This window comes from Panulirus ornatus, chromosome 1 (genome assembly GCF_036320965.1).
Source record: "Panulirus ornatus isolate Po-2019 chromosome 1, ASM3632096v1, whole genome shotgun sequence".
Lineage (NCBI taxonomy): Eukaryota > Metazoa > Arthropoda > Malacostraca > Decapoda > Palinuridae > Panulirus > Panulirus ornatus.
In genome coordinates, this window is record NC_092224.1 from 57,055,359 (window position 1) to 57,077,720 (window position 22,362).

At 39.0% G+C, this 22,362-nt stretch overlaps 1 protein-coding gene across 3 annotated transcripts in view; it reads left to right on the top strand.

Moving 5' to 3' along the window:
* The window catches only part of cdm (importin-13-like protein cdm), a 312,820-nt gene extending 291,432 nt beyond the window's left edge, over window positions 1-21,388 (top strand). For all 3 annotated transcript variants that reach the window (XM_071662694.1, XM_071662684.1, XM_071662703.1), the window contains exon 19: window positions 6,722-21,388. In XM_071662694.1, the coding sequence (XP_071518795.1) occupies window positions 6,722-6,830 (109 nt within the window). In that variant the 3' untranslated portion in view covers window positions 6,831-21,388. The remainder of the gene's footprint in view (window positions 1-6,721) is intronic.
* Window positions 21,389-22,362: the final 974 nt, after the last annotated feature.

A 22,362-nucleotide genomic window follows, 5' to 3' on the forward strand; every position in this document is an offset into this window, starting at 1 on the left:
TATTCCTGGTAAATTATATGGAAGGGTATTGATTGAGAGGGTGAAGGCATGTACAGAGCATCAGATTGGGGAAGAGCAGTGTGGTTTCAGAAGTGGTAGAGGATGTGTGGACCAGGTGTTTGCTTTGAAGAATGTATGTGAGAAGTACTTAGAAAAGCAAATTTAGCATTTGTGGATCTGGAGAAGGCATATGATAGAGTTGATAGAGATGCTCTGTGGAAGGTATTAAGAATATATGGTGTGGGAGGCAAGTTGTTAGAAGCAGTGAAAAGTTTTTATCGCGGATGTAATGCAATTGTATGTGTAGGAAGAGAGGAAAGTTATTGGTTCTCAGTGAATGTCGGTTTGCGGCAGGCGTGTGTGATGTCTCCATGGTTGTTTAATTTGGATGGGGTTGTTAGGGAGGTGAATGCAAGAATTTTGGAAAGAGGGGCAAGTATGATGTCTGTTGTGGATGAGAGAGCTTGGGAAGTGAGTCAGTTGTTGTTCGCTGATGATACAGCGCTGGTGGCTGATTCATGTGTGAAACTGCAGAAGCTGGTGACTGAGTTTGGTAAAGTGTGTGAAAGAAGAAAGTTAAGAGTAAATGTGAATAAAAGCAAGGTTATTAGGTACAGTAGGGTTGAGGGTCAAGTCAATTGGGAGGTAAGTTTGAATGGAGAAAAACTGGAGGAAGTAAAGTGTTTTAGATATCTGGGAGTGGATCTGGCAGCGGATGAAGCCATGGAAGCGGAAGTGAATCATAGGGTGGGGGAGGGGGGCGAAAATCCTGGGAGCCTTGAAGAATGTGTGGAAGTCGAGAACATTATCTCGGAAAGCAAAAATGGTTATGTTTGAAGGAATAGTGGTTCCAACAATGTTGTATGGTTGCGAGGCATGGGCTGTGGATAGAGTTGTGCGCAGGAGGGTGGATGTGCTGGAAATGAGATGTTTGAGGACAATGTGTGGTGTGAGGTGGTTTGATCGAGTAAGTAATGTAAGGGTAAGAGAGATGTGTGGAAATAAAAAGAGCGTGGTTGAGAGAGCAGAAGAGGGTGTTTTGAAATGGTTTGGGCACTTGGAGAGAATGAGTGAGGAAAGATTGACCAAGAGGATATACGTGTCGGAGGTGGAGGGAACGAGGAGAAGTGGGAGACCAAATTGGAGGTGGAAAGATGGAGTGAAAAAGATTTTGAGTGATCGGGGGCTGAACATGCAGGAGGGTGAAAGGCGGGCAAGGAATAGAGTGAATTTGATTGATTTGGTATACCGGGGTTGACGTGCTGTCAGTGGATTGAATCAGGGCATGTAAAGTGTCTGGGTTAAACCATGGAAAGTTGTGTGGGGCCTGGATGTGGAAAGGGAGCTGTGGTTTCGGGCATTATTGCATGACAGCTAGAGACTGAGTGTGAACGAATGGGGCCTTTGTTGTCTTTTCCTAGCGCTACCTCGCACACATGAGGGGGAAGGGGGATGGTATTCCATGTGTGGCGAGGTGGCGATGGGAATGAATAAAGGCAGACAGTGTGAATTGTGTGCATGGGTATATATGTATGTGTCTGTGTGTGTATATATATGTGTACATTGAGATGTATAGGTATGTATATTTGCGTGTTAGGACGTGTATGTATATACATGTGTATGTGGGTGGGTTGGGCCATTTCTTTTGTCTGTTTCCTTGCGCTACCTCGCAAACGTGGGAGACAGCGACAAAGCAAAATAAATAAATAAACATATCATACCCCTTGGGGTTGGAAAGAATGCTGGTCACATATCCAATGTGTTGTAAAAGGCTAACATGAGGGGCAGGGGTAGGAAGTTTGAAAATCCTCCCTTTTTTGTATTACATCACAAAGAAGGAACAGAGCAAGGAGTCAGGTGCGGATTATTTTCCTTTGAGTCATATTCATCCGTTCTTGAAACTCTCATTCACATGGGAAATAGCAAACAAGTATGAAAGAAATAATTTATTGATCTGTTATACTTGTTCGTCATTTCCCGCATCAGTGAAGTAGCGTAAGGAAACAGATGAAAAAAGACCCATCCACTCATATACACGCATATACATACACGTACATATACGTAAATATAATATACAAGACGAGTGAAGGAAGAAGTAGCACTTCTCTTGAAACATTAGTTGTGGGAGTATGTGGTAGAGTGTAAGAAAGTAAATTCTAGATTGATGTGGGTAAAACTGTAAGTGGATGGGGAGAGATGGGTGATTATTGGTGCCTATGCACCTGGTCATGATAAGAAAGGTCATGAGTGGCAAGTGTATGGGAGCAGCTGAGTGAGTGTGTTTCAGCTTTGATGCACAAGATAGGGTTATAGTGTGGGGGATTTAAATGTGAAGTTAAGTAATGTGGCAGTTGAAGGTATAATTGGTGTACATGGGGTGTTCATTGTTGTAAATGGAAATGGTGAAGAGCTTGTAGATTTGTGTGCTGAAAAAGGACTGGTGATTAGAATTATTTGGTGATTAGAATTATTTGGTTTGAGAAGAGAGATATACATAAGTATACATATGTGAGAAGGAAAAATAGTCAGAGGGCATTATTGGATTATGTTTTAACTGATAGGCATCTAAAAGAGAGACTTTTAGATGTGAATGTTCTGAGAGGGGCAGCTTGAAAGATGTCTGATCTCAGTCTTAAGAGGATGGAGGTGAAGTTTTTTTTTTTTTTTTTTTTTTTTTTTTTTTTTTTTTTTTTTGCCGCTGTCTCCCGCGTTTGCGAGGTAGCGCAAGGAAACAGACGAAAGAAATGGCCCAACCCACCCCCATACACATGTATATACATACGTCCACACACGCAAATATACATACCTACACAGCTTTCCATGGTTTACCCCAGACGCTTCACATGCCTTGATTCAATCCACTGACAGCACGTCAACCCCGGTATACCACATCGCTCCAATTCACTCTATTCCTTGCCCTCCTTTCACCCTCCTGCATGTTCAGGCCCCGATCACACAAAATCTTTTTCACTCCATCTTTCCACCTCCAATTTGGTCTCCCTCTTCTCCTCGTTCCCTCCACCTCCGACACATATATTCTCTTGGTCAATCTTTCCTCACTCATTCTCTCCATGTGCCCAAACCATTTCAAAACACCCTCTTCTGCTCTCTCAACCACGCTCTTTTTATTTCCACACATCTCTCTTACCCTTATGTTACTTACTCGGTCAAACCACCTCACACCACACATTGTCCTCAAACATCTCATTTCCAGCACATCCATCCTCCTGCGCACAACTCTATCCAAAGCCCACGCCTCGCAACCATACAACATTGTTGGAACCACTCTTCCTTCAAACATACCCATTTTTGCTTTCCGAGATAATGTTCTCGACTTCCACTCATTCTTCAAGGCTCCCAGAATTTTCGCCCCCTCCCCCACCCTATGATCCACTTCCGCTTCCATGGTTCCATCCGCTGCCAGATCCACTCCCAGATATCTAAAACACTTCACTTCCTCCAGTTTTTCTCCATTCAAACTCACCTCCCAATTGACTTGACCCTCAACCCTACTGTACCTAATAACCTTGCTCTTATTCACATTTACTCTTAACTTTCTTCTTTCACACACTTTACCAAACTCAGTCACCAGCTTCTGCAGTTTCTCACATGAATCAGCCACCAGCGCTGTATCATCAGCGAACAACAACTGACTCACTTCCCAAGCTCTCTCATCCCCAACAGACTTCATACTTGCCCCTCTTTCCAAAACTCTTGCATTCACCTCCCTAACCACCCCATCCATAAACAAATTAAACAACCATGGAGACATCACACACGCCTGCCGCAAACCTACATTCACTGAGAACCAATCACTTTCCTCTCTTCCTACACGTACACATGCCTTACATCCTCGATAAAAACTTTTCACTGCTTCTAACAACTTGCCTCCCACACCATATATTCTTAATACCTTCCACAGAGCATCTCTATCAACTCTATCATATGCCTTCTCCAGATCCATAAATGCTTTTTCAGAAAAGAAGAGTGAATTTTGAGGAGAAAGTGAGAGTAAGTGAGCTTGGGAAGGAGACTTGTGTAAGGAAGTACCAGGAGAGACTGATTGTAGAATGGCAAAAGGTGAAAGCAAATGACATGAGGGGAGTGGTTGAGGAATGGGATGTATTTAGGGAAGAAGTGATAGCTTGCACAAAAGATGCATGTGGCATGAGAAGGTGGGAGGTGGGCTGATTAGAAAGGGTAGTAAGTGGTGGGATGAAGAAGTAAGGTTGTTAGTGAAAGAAAAGAGAGAGGCGTTTGGAAGATTGCAGGGAAGTAGTGCAAATGACTGGGAGATGTATAAAAGAAAGCAGCAGGAGGTCAAGAGAATGGTGCAAAAGGTGAAAAAGAGGGCAGTTGGGGTGAGAGAGTATTATCGAATTTTAGGGAGAATAAAAAGATGTTTTGGAAGGAGGTAAATAAAGTTCGTAAGATGAGAACAAATGGCTACATCAGTGAAGGGGGCAAATGGGAGGTAATAACAAGTAGCGGTGAGGTGGGAAGGAGATGGAGAGAGTATTTTGAAGGTTTGTTGAATGTGTTGATGGTAGAGTGGCAGATATAGGGTGTATTGGTCGGATTGGTGTCCAAAGTGAGAGGGTCAGGGAGAATGCTTTGATAAACAGAGGAGAGGTAGTGAAAGCTTTCCAGAAGATGAAAGCCGGCAGGGGGGCAGGTTTGGATGGTATTGCGGTGGGATTTATTATAAAGGGGGTGACTTGTGTTGTTGATTGGTTGGTAAGGATACTCATTGTATGTATGGATCATGGTGAAGTGCCTGAAGATTGGCAGAATGCATGCATAGTGCCATTGTCCAAAGGAGAAGGGGATAAAGGTGAGATTTCAAATTACAGAGGCATAAGCTTGTTAAGTATTCCTGGAAAATTATATGAGAGGGAATTGATTGATAGGGTAAAGGTATGTACAGAGCATCAGATTGGGGAAGAGCAGTGTGGTTTTCGAAGTGGTAGAGGATGTGTGGATCAGATGTTTGCTTTGAAGAATGTATGTGAGAAATACTTAGAAAAACAAGTGGATTTGTATGTAGCATTTATGGATCTGGAAAAGGCATATGATAGAGTTGATAGAGATGCTTTGTGGAAGGTTTTAAGAGTATGTGGTGTGGTTGGTAAGTTGCTAGAAGCAGTGAAAAGTTTTTACCAAGGATGTAAGGCATATTTACAAGTATGAAGAGAGGAAAGTGATTGGTTCCCAGTGAATGTCACTTTGAAGCAGGGTTGTGTGATGTCCCCATGGCTGTTTAATTTGCTCATGGATGGGGTGGTTAGGGAAGTGAATGCAAGAGTTCTGGAGAAGGGGGCAAGTATGCAGTCCTATGGCTATTTAATATGTTTATGAATGTGGTTTTTAGGAAAGTGAATGTAAGAGTTCTGGGGAGAGAGGGGCAAGTATACAGTCTGTTGTGGATGAGAGGGCTTGGAAAGTGAGTCAGTTGCTCGCTGATGATACAGCGCTGGTGGCTGATTTGGGTGAGAAAGTGCAGAGGTTGGTGACTGAATTTGGTAAAGTGTGTGAAAAGAGAAATTTGAGTGTAAATGAGAATAAGAGCAAGGCTAGGTTCACTCTCCTCTCTTCCTACTCGTACACATGCCTTACACCCTTGGTAAAAACTTTTCACTGCTTCTAACAACTTACCTCCTACACTGTATACTCTTATAACCATCTACAAAGCATCTCTATCAACCCTATCATATGCCTTCTCCAGATCCATAAATGCTACACACAAATCCATTTGTTTTTCTTAGTATTTCTCACATACATTCTTCAAAGCAAACACCTGATCCACACATCCTCCACCACTTCTGAGACCACACTGCTCTTCCCCTATCTGATGCTCTGTACATGCCTTCACCCTCAATCAATAACCTCCTATATAATTTCCTGGGAATACTCAACAAACTTATGCCTCTGTAGTTTGAACACTCACCTTCATCCTCTCTGCCTTTGTATAAAGGCACTATGCATGCATTCATTGCAAATATAGTCCATACTTCCCTTGTGTTCCTTGCATGTCTTAGAAGGTGACTTAAAGGGATGGGAACAGGGTGCTGGAAATTTCTCTCTCTCTCTCTCTCTCTCTCTCTCTCTCTCTCTCTCTCTCTCTCTCTCTCTCTCTCTCTCTCTCTCTCTCTCTGTCTCTCTCTGTCTCTCTCTGTCTCTGTCTCTCTCTGTCTCTGTCTCTCTCTGTCTCTCTCTGTCTCTCTCTCTCTCTCTCTCTCTCTCTCTCTCTCTCTCTCTCTCTCTCTCTCTCTCTCAAGAACAAAGATGTAGGCCAAGTGAGGATTTTTTCCCTCCACTTCCTCACTGATGTAGAAAATGGCAAAAATGTATGAAAAAAAAGCAAGTAATGGAATAATCTTGTTTATACAGTGAAGTCATTTCATCTTTTGTAATTACTTTTTAGGTTTTCTTTCATTTAGAAGATAGCTACAAGCCTTGTAAGGTAAAGATATGGTTATAGAGCATGAGAAAAGCATGGTTGATAAAAAGGGAATTAGAATGAAATATAGCAACTCAGAAGTTATGCAGATGGTTAATACATTATGGATATAGATAAGTACTTTGATTCTATCAGAATATTATGCATAGAGTTTGGAGAGTTTTCTAATGTACCATACACCATGTTATGAAAAATGATCCATGTGCAATGAGTTTCATTTGTTTTTTGGGAAAGTGTCCTTATAGGTCGTATTATTTCCAGAAATCGTGGAAGCAAGCGAAAAATTCTTGAGGCTGTTACGGACCTTGCACTAATTGGTCGTGGTTTGGCTGGAACGGACTATGGAGCTCAGACCCGTGGATTCCATTGATACTTGTTACTGCAGCTCATTTGGAATCTAAATGTAGCACTTGAATGGTTTGTCTACCAAGGTATTCATAATGTGAGAATGTGTTTCAAAGCAAGATTGAAATCCCATCTCTAATTAGGTTTCAATTTTCACTTCAGTAGCTGAATATACAGAATTGGATTCAACAGATTTAGGTTAATGCATCATTTTATAGGTTAATGTATACAATTATTGTTATGAAGAAAAATTATGGGAGTGAGTTATGTGTATATTAGTATATTCTCTACTGGCTTCTGTGTTATTTTGTTGCCAAGAGAATGGGTCACACAATATGCTGGTAGACTGCTCTGTCCTTGGCCATACCGTTGGAACTGTGAATGCTACATTTTTAAGGGCAAGAAATAATTGTTGCTTGTAGAGTGATATATATTTATTTTTATCGTCAAATAGTTATTGATATAGCATGGCAAGAGCAGTGCCTCTTTTCATAGCTTCAGTGGTTGAACATTTACCAAGGGCTGGGAAAGGAGAGGGAACTTTGGCTCATTCACCCATTTTGTTACTCAGGATTTTTATTTGTAATGAATTAACCTATTAAAGCAGTAGGATTGAAATGTATTGAGTCATAAGTTATATGATGGTTGAATTACGTGATCCACATTGTGATTTGTGTTGACACTGTATCAGTGTTTGTAAAGTAAACTTAGGTACCTGTTACCTGAGATAAAGCTGCATAAAGGTTTATTTTCCTTTTTGTACCCATGTATTGACTGATGTGTATACTTCAGTCAACATTGCCAGCACTCCTTTTGCTGCAAGACTGAAAGTTTTGTGTTCGGACCAATTATTTGCTTCTTTGGATAGTAAAATCAAGGAGTGACTTTATCATTGGGCACCATAGTTGACTCTACATATCAGTTTTCAGTTAGAAGAATGGCTATCACAGAAATTAGTTAATGAGTTATTGAGTAAACTTTTAGTAAAAGTTAAGTGTACGTAATCAGTACTTTCTCAGTGCTTGAGTTACACATTGCAGCTGAATGCCAAGGGTTACCAGCCTTATCAACAGTGCAGATTCTATGCCATACTCATAATATAGGAGATAATTTCTCTTTTGGAGGGATGTTTGTTACTTGTAAATAATCTAACTAGGAAACAGTATTATATTTGGTTTTATACATTTTCTTTCTTAGTTTATCAAGCGTGGGAATATAACAAGATATTTACACAGTAAGCAGCATTGCTCAGTGCATCAAAAGGGATGTACATCTGCTATTATTTTTTAGATTTATAGAAAACAGCAGTCTTCTTTAACCTTTCTGGTGTAAAGGAATCGTTTCACCACGCATTATGAGTGCCTGATATGCTCCCAGTAGGAAGAGTGATGCTAGTTTGAAAAATGTTGTGTGCTCTCTATGACATGAATTTACCAGAACTGTGAGATCAGTTTCATACAGGAAATTAAGTATAATAGAGAATGAGTTGTAATCATGTGTCATGGTAGTGTTGCATGCCTTAGAATGGTCATTTTAAGTTAAAGTCCTGATTTATACCTATCACCTGGGATTATGCCATCTCATTTGTTAGGAAAGATTCAACTTACTACCAGTTAGACCAGAATTTTATCTTTTTAACTGTAACCCCAGTTCACTTGTAGATCTTGAACTGTGTAAAGTGTGTGTTGTGAATGCCCTTTTTTCCCCTGTTAGGGGTATATTGACTGGTCTAGAATATATCTACGATATTTTGATATCTGACCATCTTCAGCAATTTATGAATACTTAACACCTGAGCTGGAGAATACTGCTTAATGTGTTTGCTATAGTTGTATGAAAGTTGTACAATACTTTTTTCATTTAAAGAATGGATAGAGTGAGGAGTGAAGTATTGTAAGACAGAATGTCAATAGAAGAATGTGTGGAAATTTGGCAAGATCATGATGAAGAAAAAAGGATTCAAATTAAGTTACCCTGTTGTATTGCAGGTAAAGGCATTTAGTGTATAGATAGACAAAATAAAGATAATTGTTTCTGATTCAGATGAATACATCAATTGAGGTAGGGAATCATATTGAAAATGTAAATTGAGTATACACATTTACTGGTAATTTTATTAATTTTTTTCTGTGTTTGATGAGGGAGATATGGAAATTTGGTGATGATGTGCAGCGCAGGTTAAATTAGATAGCAGTTGCCAAAATTCTTTTAAGTTTTTGACAAAGCATCTATTAATCACCATGTGGTAGGCGACAGGATTCATGCAATCACAAATCAACATTCTAATACCACTTCACTATTGCCACATTTATCACTCCTATGAAGAGACCATCTAGCATTCATCCTGTGTCAAGTTGCATGTGAGCCTTGATTCAAGAGAGGCTACTCACAAAAATGAGTCTTTTTGCGTTATTTACAGGGAGTTGTTTATTTTGATAGCCCAGGATGACCCCTCAGATTCTGTTAAGTGAGAAGAATTTTTTGAAGCTTTGTCTCAGTTATATACATGTATACAAATGAAAATGTAAAGGTTGATGGACTAATGCTTTGGGTTACCAAGAATCTGTGTCATCTTTGTGAACAATCTATGCCTCTTTTTGATTGGCTTGGGAATAATGTGATTCCTTGTGGAAAGTGATTTCTTTCTAGTTCATAGTGAAGCAGCAGTAATGACATTACAGTATTGTTCAGCCAGCTGTTTCGCCAAGTCGTATGCATTGCTGATGATAATAAGTTGACTGGTGGCACTGTACAGTATGAAAGGATGTGGAACGATGAAATGAAGAGTAAGGTTACTTTTATAGGAGCAAGGGATATTTTGGCTGTAAATTTATGGAAGCCCATTGTAAGCTCTCTGAGTGGTTGCTGTCTTATACGTATTTTTGACTATAAGAGGCTCGTTCATGGTCAGTTGTCGTCTATTCTTGGAGAGGTTCTTTTAGGGTCACTTCTCGTGTATCCATAGAGACAGAGGAGAAAGAACTCTACCTACATATTCCCTGCATGTTGTAGGAGGTGACTAAGAAGGGTAGGAACAGAAGAAAGAGCCAAGCAGGAAGTGCTTATGCTCTTGAGGCTGAGGCTAGGGTGTTTGAATGTGTGTGGGTGTAACCAAGATGAGGAGAAAAGAGAGACGAGTTATATGTTTACAGAAGGAAACCTGGATGTTCTAGCTCCTAAGTTAAAGAAAGCTCAAGGGTAAGAGGGAAGAATGTTTTGGGAATTTCTTACAGGGAAAGTGAAAGGGCATGAGCCAAGGAAGAGGTAGCACTACTGCTCAAGCAGGAGTTGTAAGAATGTGCAAGAGTAAGGAAGTGAGCTCCAGATTGATGTGGGTAAAAATGAAAGTGGATTATGAGAGATGGGTGATTGTTAGTGCTTATGCACCTAACCACTAGAAGAAAGTTAAGGAGAGTTGAGTGTTTTGGGAGCAGCTGAGTGAATGTGTCAACAGTTTTGGTGCGAGAGACAAAGTAGTTATGGTAGGTGATTTAAATGTGGAAGTAAGTAATGTTGCAGTTGAGGATATAATTAGGGGGATAGGGTATTCAGTGGGGTGAATGAAAATCTTGAATAGTTGTTGGAGTTGTGTGCTGAAAAAGGACTGGTGATTGGGAATGCTTGGTTTAAAAAGAAGAATGTTCTTAAGTATATATGGAGGAGTAGGACAGATGGTACATGGGCATTATTGAATTACATGCTAATCGATAGGCATGGAAAAGAAAGTCTTGGATGTGAATGTGATGAGAGGGCAGCTGATGGTCATTCCCTGGTATACGCAAGAGCAAAGATTTGTAGAGGTTTTTGGAAAAGAGCAAATGATAAGAGTAGGTAAGTGAACTTGGAAAAGAGTATTGTGTGAAGAAGACCAGGACATTAAATGTAGAATGGCAGAATATGAGAGTAAATGAAGGAAGGGGATTGGGTGATGAATGGGTAGTTTTTAGTAAAGCAGTTCTAGCATGTGTGAGAAGTGTGTGGCAAGTGGAAGGAAGGAGGTGGGCAGGTGAGAAAGGGGAGTGAGTTGTGGTATGATGCAATGAATTTTCTAGTGAATTAGAAAAGAGAGGTTTATATATGTTACTCACAAGGAAGGAGTGCAGGTGATTGTGAGTTGTACAAGAGAAAGTGGCTGGATGTCAAGAGGAAGGTGCAGAGGCTGAAAAAGAGGGCAGATGAAAGTTGAAGTCGTTGTGAGTGAGCAAATATCATCAAACTTCGGGAAGGATAAGTTGTTTTGGAAGTACATTGGTATTATGAGAAAAACAAGAGAAGGTAACAGGCAGTGAAGAGGAGATGTAGTAAATAATTTGAAGGTTTGCTGAATCTGTGTGATGATAGGATGGCAGATGTAGGGTGTTAGGGTTGGTGAGGTATGCTAAGTAAGAGAGACATGGCAAGTGAAGAGAGAAGAGGTGGTGAAAGCCATGCATAAGATGAAATGTGTCAGGGTGGCTGGAGTGGATGGTATTGTAGTTGAATTTATTAAGATGGGGGTAACTGTTGATTGGTTAGTTAGAATTTTCAGTGCCTGTATGAATCTTGGGGAAGAGCCTGAGGATTGGCAGAATGCATGTATAGTGTCATTGTATAAAAGGAAGGGGGAACAAAAGATGAGTGTTCACATCATAGTGGCATAAGTTTTTGAGCTTACCTGGTAAGTAATATGAAAGATTTGTGATTGAGTTGGAAATGGCAAGCACAGAGCATCAGATTGGGAGGAACAATGTGGTTTCATGGGTTTTAGAGGATTTGGATATATGGATCAGGTATTTGCTTTAAAGAATGCATGTAAGAAATACTTAGATAAACAGATGGGTTTGTATGTGGCAATTATTGATATGGAGAAAGCATGTGATAGGATTGATAGAGATACTTAGTGAAAGGTGTTATGAATATATAGTGTGGGAAGGAAGCTGTTATAAGCAGTGAGGAGTTACTATAAAGAGAGAAAGGCATGTGTGTGAGCAGATAGAGGATGATGAGTAGTTCCTGGTAAAGGTGAGTGTGTGATGTTACCATGGGTGTTTTATTTGTGGATGGATGGGATGGTGGGTAGTCTGAGTTTGAGGGAGTGTGTAAAAGAAAGTTGAGAGAGATTGTGACTGAAAGCAGGGCTGTTAAGTTAAGCAGGACAGAGATACAAGTTAGTGATGAGTGTGAATTTGGACAGGGTAAAATTGAAGAAAACGAAATTGTGGGAGTGAACATGGCAGCGAATTGAATCATGGAAGTGGAGGTGAGTTTTCGGGTGGGCTAGGTAGCAAGGGTTTTAGGAGCATTAAGGAATGTGTGGAAAGAAAGGCTGTTCTCTGGCAGGGCAACATTGGGTATGCTTAAGGGTATAAAAGTCCCCTCAGTGTTGTATGGGTGTGGGGTATGGGCTGTAGATGACGTAGTGGATATTTTGGAAATGAAATGCATGTGATGTGAAGGGATTGATTAAGTATGGTAGTAAGAAGAGTATGGTTAAGAGAGTTGAAGAGGGTGTGCTGAAATGGTTTGGACATAAGGAGAGAATGAATGAGGAGAGGTTGACAAAGAAGATTTATGTGTCATAAGTGTAGGGGATAAAGAGAAGAGGAAGACCAAATTGGAGATTGAAGGATGGAGCGAAACAGATTCTGAATGCTTGGTACCTGAACAAGCAAGGGGTGAAAGGCGTGCATGGGATGGAATAAATTGGAGCAATTTGGTATACAGGGGTTGATATGATGTCAGTGGACTGAAACTTGGCATATGAAATATTTAAGGGTAACCAAGGAAAGGTCTGTTGGGCCTGCTTGTAGATAGGGGGCTGTGGTTTTGGTGCATTACACACAACAAAAAAATGGATTTTTTTCATACTTGTCTACCATCTCCCACATTAATGAGGTAGCGCCATGAATAGAGAAAGAAAGGCCACATTCTCTCGAATCCATTCTCTCACTGTCATGTGCAGTGTATCAAAACCATAGGCCCCTGTCAACAACCAGAATGGGTGTGAGCAAAGAATTTAAGTGCATTGTACATAAAATCTAAATTTATCATTTGCCATTTCAGTGACCTAACTTCTGATTTGCAAAGATAAAGCAAAAGGAGAGGGAGGAAAAAAAGATCATATCATGACGAGAAAATGAAAGTGAAGAAAAGAAGCAGTAGAGGTACAGACAAAGAGAGATTAAGAAAAGAATGAAAAAATATGATGCCAGCAAAGAAACTGAGGAAATGAAGAGGTGAAACTCACAATATTAAATTAAAATAGATGATTGAACTTGTTTTGGAATGTGATACAGAAGGGAAAGATTTCCAGCCCCCTGCTCCCACTACTATTCGTCACCTTCTGCAACACGCAGCGTGATACGTGGGTAGTACTCTTTCTCCCCAACGTACAACTTGATGTCTTAAAACAGTGGCAGAGTCACTCCCAAAATGCTTGTAACATCCTCAGAGAGAGGCCATTTATGTACATTCTCACTTGATTCGAGCTAATCTGCATTGTTAATGCTGATGTAGTATGTGATTCATTCCATTATGATGTGGGTGAAAAAATTCAAACATTCAGAGGCTGTGGCTGTTTTTAACAGCCTGTATACTGATGTATTGTGACCATAACTTGGGCCCTGTCAGCAAAACCTGTTGATCACTGAGTAGACCTGTCATAATATCAAAGACATTACCAGGATCACAAAGACTCTAAAGACCATCAGTTATCTTCAGATCAGGGAAGTTCCCTGTCATAGCAACGAAGATAGATGGATCACAGAGTTGACCAAACATACCTTCATGAGATTTTCAGCATCTTTATTAACACCCTGAGAAAAATGATTGCAAAGATATGCTCTTTGGGTTCACTTGGCTAGCTCTCAAAGAGACTGCATCTCCTCCCTCTACATAATAACAAGATTACATTGGTTATGTGAGCCACTTAAACAGCACAGTAATGTCATTGAAATCCTTCACATTCTCTAATTAATTACTTTTTAAAGGGATACTGTAATAGAAGAGTTGGATCCATATCTTATTACTCAGTAACACAATTTTGCTGAAAGGGCAGAAAATCATGCAAAATCTCCCTTAGGGCTGCATGCAACCCTACAAAGGTAGCTTGGTGACCTGCTTTACGTCAGCAACTTTACATCATCATATCTATGGCTGCCTTGTTTCTGTCATAGTTCAGGGATACTTGATTATATGTTGTTTGTATTGAACACTAAAATTTTCCTTCTCTGTAGTTTGTTACACTGTTTTGAGGAGCCATTGTTGGAAAAGTTAAGCATCACCATACTTATGTGAAACTTTAGACTTCTTTTCTTGTGAGCAGTAGGTAAGCATGTAAGGAAAGAACATTGCCTGTGCATAGCTCTTTTATAGAATGTTCTTATCAAGGTAATATGTGGTATCTTTTTTGATATCATTTTTGGCATTATAAATGGAGTGTGTGCTAGTTTGGTTCCGAAAACAGTGAATTACTTGATTTATTTGAATTGAAGATATACTGTGCTTGTGCAAGCTCCTAGATTGTTGAGAGTTCGTCTTTCACTTCTGAAATATTCTCTCAAATTTCAGATTTCTGAGGGTTTAATGTGGTTTCAAAATGAAATCTAGATCATAGGTTGCATAGAAAGGGCTTCTCAAGAGTTTATGCATTTTTCCTAAAGTAATTCAAGAGCACATAGCTGATTAGTCAGTTTTGATGTTAAGAATCCAAGAGCTTAAGTAAGAAATGTAAGAATAAATTTTTATGGGTGAAAAGAAGGAGTACAGGGTAAGATATGAAACAATGACAGCAAACATTTTCACAGTAGGCTTCAAACTAGATTTAAACTCCTGCCACTTCTCTCCTATTCTCTGCCATGCTTTTCTAAAAATAAGGCAGAAAAACAGAGATATTCTGCACCCTGATTTTCTTTTTAAGAGTGACGGAAAATGAAGGTTTGGCTCCTGAATTTTCTCCTGTTTATTTTTTCAGTGAGGAATGATGTTATGAGTTGTTTATTGTTTGTAAGTCTTGAGTGATGTTACTGGACTTTGCTTGCTGGAGGTAGCACTTAAGAAGTTGACTTTTGATATGGCTTTATAGTTCTTAGTCACAAAAAGGAGTATAATCTTGTCAAGGACCTTCTCACTCCAAAGGAGTCCATCATTTACCATCTATGTGGAGAAGCTACATGAACCCAGGTTTATAAAGATACCATGGTCCTGATAAAGTCTGAGTTTACAGGCACAAAATATCTAGGCTGTTGTGGTTTATCTTCATAAATCCCATAAGTACAGCACTTAAGAAAAATCCGGTCATAAGTTTTATATGTTTTTTTTTTTTCATACTATTCGCTGTTTCCCACATTAGCGAGGTAGCATTAAGAACAGAGGACTGAGCCTTTGAGGGAACATCCTCACTTGGCCCCATTAAAGCTACATGAACCCAGGTTTATAAAGATACCATGGTCCTGATAAAGTCTGAGTTTACAGGCACAAAATATCTAGGCTATTGTGGTTTATCTACATAAATCCCATAAGTACAGCACTTAAGAAAAATCCGGTCTTAAGTTTTATATGTTTTTTTTTTTTCATACTATTCGCTGTTTCCCGCGTTAGCAAGGTAGCGTTAAGAACAGAGGACTGAGCCTTTGAGGGAACATCCTCACTTGGCCCCCTTCTATGTTCCCTCTTTTGGAAAATGAAAAACAAGAGGGGAGGATTTCCAGCCCCCTGCTCCCTTCCCTTTTAGTCGCCTTCTACGACATGCAGGGAATACGTGGGAAGTATTCTTTCTCCCCTATCCCCAGGAATAAGTTTTATATGTATTATGTACTATATTGGTGACATGGTAGTCACTGACTTATCTCAGTTTTATACTACACATCTTCACCTTTTGTATCTATGCAAGTCATGGAGTGCTTCCGTTACCGTCCAGCAATAGTCTACTAACAACAATTAACTCCTTTTGCCCTGCTACTGTTTTTTTTATCGCCGTGATGTCTTGATGGAAAATGTATCTTTAAGGACATATAGCAGCCTAATTTTTGATAGGATGACAAGTGGTTTTCTTCAAGTTCCTTGTAGTTGTCAGCCTTGATGTTTCTTAGAAAGCTAGTTGCTACTAGCTGGAAAGCATTCCATTCTGTGTTCTTGTAACAACTGAGGATTTGGTCAAACTGTACATCTGAAGAGTTTGCAGAATTGTGTACTGACAAAATCATCCTCATTGATTTTTGCCCCACTGAGCCTTAGGAATTTCTCAGCAAGGTATCCTTAGCCTAAACAAAGTCCTTCATGAGGCCCAGTTTGATGTGCAGAGTTGGTAGCAAAATTGCACTGGATGATACCAGTGGTAGGTGCTGTACATTCTTTGTTCCTGGTTCCAATGACAGTTGGGAAGCCCTGTCCTTCTTATTGTAAGAGCAAGTCTTGGCTCAACCATCCCATTCACAGAGGAAACGGCAAAACTTCATGTAGCCTTGCTACAGTTCAGGATAGCAACAATTGCAAGTTGCCGCAAAGCTGCCATTAGTATTTCTAGTTATGCATCCATATCCTTAACAAAGTTCTTCATGAGGCACAGTGTGATTTGCAGAGTTAGCAAAATCTTGCAGAATTATACCAGTGGTAGGTGCTGTACATTTTGTGTTCCTGGTTCCAGTGATAATTAGGAAGCCTAGTCCCTCTTGAAATAGCAAGTCTTCTTCTGACCATCCCATTCACACAGAAAATTGCACAACTTCATGTAGCCTTGCTGCCGTTCAGGATAGCAACAACCATCAAGTTGCCATAAATCTGCCATTAGTATTTCTTGTAGTGTATGCAAATTGAAGGGTGCTTCATGTTGATATGTGATTCCTTCATATGGACTGCCATCATGCAATTCACCAGCTGTTAGACTCAACTTTGAAGAGTCTGGGAAGTCTTCACACCTCAGGATTATGATTGATATTGAGGTCTACGATCAGAAACATCTACATTGTTGCAAAGAATGAGGTTACTCTCTCTCTCTTAAAGAATGGAGTGAAATCTTTATGGCAGGCACGAAACACAGACATTGTCACTTTTTCTTTGTTGCTATCTCGAGGCCAAAAGTTGTGCCTTACTCCTTGACAGTTCCAGGTCTTTGATGAGTTTGCTTAATCAATTTTGTGTGATCATTCACGGTTTAGCAGACATCGATTTAGGTGCAGAATCAAGATTTCCTGATGCTGATGGTTTGTTTTGCAAATTTCATCATCTTGTTCTTCTTCTGATTCCAAGGGAAAAGACTCAGGGGATTCTAGAATGGGAAGCTGTTCACCTTGGGTTACTGGTTGCTTAGCAGTTGGTATATTCAGTTAGCTGAAAGCCCACTTTTTCCTCATGGAAATGCCTTGCCAAACTGGAGATAACATACAAAAGTAGTGGTCACTGATTTGTTGGCTTTCTCCATTCCATGGGCATGGCAGAAGACATTGATCACCTTATGTGATTCAACCAGCTGTGAATGTTTGATGCACAAGCACTGCAGCATATGTGTGGGGCCCAACTCTCATCTTGGTTCCCATCCTTACAGCCAAAGTAAGTTTTGTAAGCTCTCCTGATGATCAGGATTATGGCACACTTCAGTGATGCAAAAGTCACCTCCCCACAAACAAAACAAAAGTTATCTACACTGCTTACACACTGGTTGACTGTTGGCAAGGAAATCGCTCAACAGTCAGTCACGTGTGGCCCTTTGCATAACTAGAGCAGTACATTTCAACAGAATGACAGAAAACCAGCACATAGCACTCCAGGATGCTGCAAGTATTGTATTATATTTATAAAAAGATATTGCCTTGCACTCTGATTAGTGTTTAAGCCAGCTCCAACTCAATTACAGACTTAGGGATGTGAAACAACAATTGCATGGCAAAAGGACAACCCTAGTAGAAACATATGGGTCCATAAAGAGACTTCAGCAAATGATGGCAACAAGTGTGCATTAGGCAACTCCTCTGAAGGAAATGTTAAGCAGCAAGTAGGGTGATGCGGTACCTGGATGCTGATTGCATCAACTTTGCTCAGGGATATCAGATCTTGCCTCAAAGTTGTACAGTGCCAAAACCACTGCAAATCATACATATTAGGACCTGCTATATATCTTAAAAACTAGAACCATTCCTGAAGATTGTAGAATTCTTGTTAAGTAATCTCTTTTTCATTATCGAGGCAAGTTAAACTTTTCCTTAGTTACTCTTTGGATCTATTTAAAACTTTAATCTTAACATGATTTTCCAGTTTATAGGGGGCTAGAGATATAGCAGGCTTCAGTATTTGAGATTTGAGGATCAGTTCATCCTCTGATTAGTTATATTCAGAACTAGATATTCAAAGCTCACCTGAGATGCTTTTTAAAGATGAGCTTGCTTCCTTTCACAGTTCTTTTTTTATTCTTTAGGTTTATTTTGGAGAGCTTAGCTCTTTTCAGTTCTTCATGTAAAAAGAGTTTGTGCCTCACCAACATTTTGCATTAATGATGTTGGGATTCGCTGAAATATATTCACATTTTTTGTTACAAAGGTTTTAGTTATCTGTGGTGGTGAAATTATTTAGTTTCAGATATGTACACTCGCTGTGTTTCTGGTTCATTATCCATGCAAGCTGTTCATTTTGTTTTTGTAGTTTTCATCTTATTGGTTATCAAGCTAGTGTATTGAATAGTTAAAGGTTTACATGAGAAAGACAGACAACAGGCCTGATTGGCCTGGGTTGTCTGAAAAAAAGTTTAACTTGATAAGACAATGTAATTCTGCTCTGCAGGTTTTTATTAAGCTATCAACAACTCCCTGCTGCTGCACAATAGCCTTATACAGTTTATTTGTAGTGTCTCATTGTATATGCTAATTCATGAAATATTTGTGTATGTCACTTTTGAAGGTATTTATAGTCTTAGCATTCACTATGTGTAAGTTATTCCAGTGCTTAACACACCTATAGGAAAAGGAGCTTTTTCCCACGTCTGTACTACATCTTTTAGCTTTGAGTTTTATTACATTTGTCTTGATAACTGTATTTTCTTGTATTTCAAAAAATGGAACCAGAATTTTGAACACTTGGATGTTAAGTTGCTGTGAAACCTACATTTTAAAGGGATAAGATATCCGGTCATTTTAGCCTCTCTTTGTATGCCAAATTTCTAAGGAATGGGATCAATTTTGTCATGCATCTCTGTACTTGCTCTAATTTTTCCTTGTCTTTTTTATAGTTTAGGGACCAAAACTGGACTGCATATTCAAGTTGTTTTACTAGAGAATTATAAGTATGAGAATTGTTTCTGGTGTTTTGCAATCTTTTCTTCATTTACATTAGTTAGAGAGTTTCCAAATAGTCTGTAGTAGTAACAAATATTGTCTCCAGAGTGCATAACTTTACACTTGTCTGTATTAAATTTCATTTGCCATCTGCCTGACTACTGTGCTAGTAAGTTAAGATCTCTCTGAATCATTTTGCGGTCCTGCCTGTTTATGGCTTACCTCCAAGTTTACCATCATCAGCAAGTTTGGAGATCTTTTGTATGAGACCAAGTTCTAGGTCAGTTATGTAGTATGAAAAGAATTGGGCCTAGGACTGACCCCCTGTGGCACACCACTCATTATGTTTAGCCAGTCTTAGGCTTTCCCATTTAATACTACATGCTTCTTTCTTCTGGTAAGCTAGTCTCTGATCCATGTACAGAGTTCTTTGCTGATTCCATGTGCTTTGAGTTAATGTAAAAGTCTCCTGTGAAGTACTTTATCAAAAGCCTTTTGGAAATCTAAATATGCTACATCAGACTGTACTTTTTCATCCCAATTCTGATATATATCATTAAAAGATTCCAGCAAATTTGTCTGGCAGGATCTTCTATTGTGGAAATGGTGTTGGTTGTCTAATTTGATTTCATGGTCTAGAAATGTGACAATTTTGTTATATTATTTTTCCATTGTTTTACCTAACACTAACGTAAGGCTAACAGGATTGTAGTTCAAGTTACACTTTTTGTCTTTTTTATGTATTGGAGTAACATTTGCTTGTTCCCAGTCATTTGGCACCTGACCATCTGATAGAGATTTGTTGAATAGTTTTGATATGTTTTATATCAGCTCTCTCTTGACCTTTAAAAATCTTTGGAATTGTTTGAATTTAATTGGTCCAGGCATTTAAGTACTTGAAGGCTCTTTATTTCTCTAACCTTCAATTCTTGTTCATATTCTTGAAACATTTTCATTGGTTGTGGTGTTCAGGATGTTTCTTCAACTGTGAATATGGAGTTAAAAGAATAATTTAGTGTGGTAGCCATATCCTTGTTGTCAGTCGTTAGTATGTCATGTTCATTTTGTAGTGTTCTAATGCCTTCTTTTACTGTTTTCCTTTGTCTTATATGTATTTGAAGAATTCCTAGGGATTATTCTTAACTTCAAGGAAATTCCTTTTTCTTTCTTACGGTTACTCTGTCTTATGACCTTCTTGCACTCTTTTTGGTTTTTGATTAATTCCTGGCAATTTTTTATTAGTTCCAATTGATTTGGATTTCTTATGTGTTTTCTTCTGTAGGTATATTAGTCCTATTCTCCTATTCATCGATGATGGTTTTGAAATATTGTAAGTTCTCTTCATAATTCGTGGAATATGTTTATTTCCAATCTGAGTACTGTGTTTTTAGAATTATTCCACATTGCCTCTACTGTGTGAACATCAAGAAGTTTTGTCCATTTGGTACTGTGAATTTCATGTCTAATGTTTTCAAAATTTGCTCGCCTGTAATTTGGGATCAAGAGTTTGTTGTCAGTTATTTCAAAATCTAAATCTATCTCCAATCTAATCAAACGGTGATTGCTGTTTGACAAACTCTCGCCTACCTTGCAAGAATTGATCATGTTTGTGTCAATGGTGAGGACAAGATCAAAATGTTTTTACCTCTAGTTGGTTTTTAATTAACTGTTCTAGAAAAGCATCTTCAATCAGTTCCATTAGTCTCGTTACTTCTCAGTCACCTGTTAACATGTTCCAGTTTATGTTTGGACTATTGAAGTCTCCCTCTATTATTTTTGCTTAGGAGGTCTGTAAATAGCACTGAGATGCAGTTTACTTTTGAACTTGTCAGTGATGTCCAATATAAAGAGAGATGTAAGTGTGTGTGTCTAATTTGCTTAGCTTAATTGCACTAGAATTGTTATCACTGTAGATCAGAACTCCACCACTGACCCTGTATAAGCAATCTCTCATAAATAGTATGTATGTGGGTATTGCTAAGGTGGCAATTGAGTTTTTATTCTCAAAGGTTACCCACATTTCTTAGATTACAATAATGTTCAGCTTTTAATTGACTGCATGGGATATAAGTTCATCATGTTTCATAATGATGCTCCAGGCATTTGTGCATGTTCCTTGAAATTGATTTCTAGACTGAATTTGCCTTTTTTCTTTTATGCGTGTTTGTATGATGACTGTTAATGTCTGCATGTGCAGCAGTGGGAGAGAGAGAGTTCTCCACCCGTTTTGGATTCGCCACCTTACTCTGACCCTCTCCGCACTAGACCCTGCCAGCCTTGAACCTGTATCTGTGCTTACCCACTGCTTTTAGTGCCTGAGTTGTCCCCAACTGACCCTACTTGACCTTTCTTTGCTAATTCCTCTGCCTGTGAGGTTACCACTAATCTCTGAGGATCCCTTCAGCCAAGGTCCCATCCATCCTCTACTGCTACCCTTATAGTGGTCAGACTGGATGCCGTTTTCCTCAGATCCCTTCCACCCTCAGATTTCCCTCTTCCTTTGAGAGGCCTTGGAGAGGGATCATTTTTGTAGCTCGGTTGTATAGCAATAATAAGGTCCCATTTCTTGATGTATCCCCAAGTCTGAGTCTCTTAATTTGGTTAATTGATATCTTTATAAGGTTTATCTCGTGCAGAAAATAGAATTGAAAAGGTTCATGGAACTTTAACTTCTTCTTCAGTTTAGCTTGTGTAAGAATGGAGTCATTATTCCTGGATATTTTGGATTTTCATGGTGTTTTATTTGGAAAATGAAACAAATTGCTTTTGATATCAGGGTTTAATATTGTTTAGTTTACAGACAAAATTTTGCCTTGTCTTATCCATTCAAAATTCTCAGTTGCATGGAATAATTCAGTTTTAACCATGAAGGAATGTTGATGGAGATGCTTTTACGTAGAAGGGCTTTGTTTATTGTGAATGCCTTTGGAGAGACATAATGATATAGTGTTTCACTATATCAAGTACATAATTGAAGAAACAATCTACTCTGTTTTATCTTGTGTCATGCATTACAAGTTTAAGATAGGAACAAGTTTTTATCTTATCCTGATCTTAAGATCTCTTTCGTCCTGATGATGTATTTCAAAATTCTGAAAGAGGAGTTTTGGTTTATCTATGCATACCAAAGGATTAGAATATGTACTTTTATTACTCCATGATTATTTATTAAGTTCTTATGTACTTCTTGATTATGTACAGTGTGACTTAGTAACATTCCTATCTTAAAGTAAAGAGGATACTTATTATTTGCTCTGAAAACTGATTACATTACTTGTTCTTGTTCCTGATGAAAACTTTTTTGTCGATAAGAGTGGC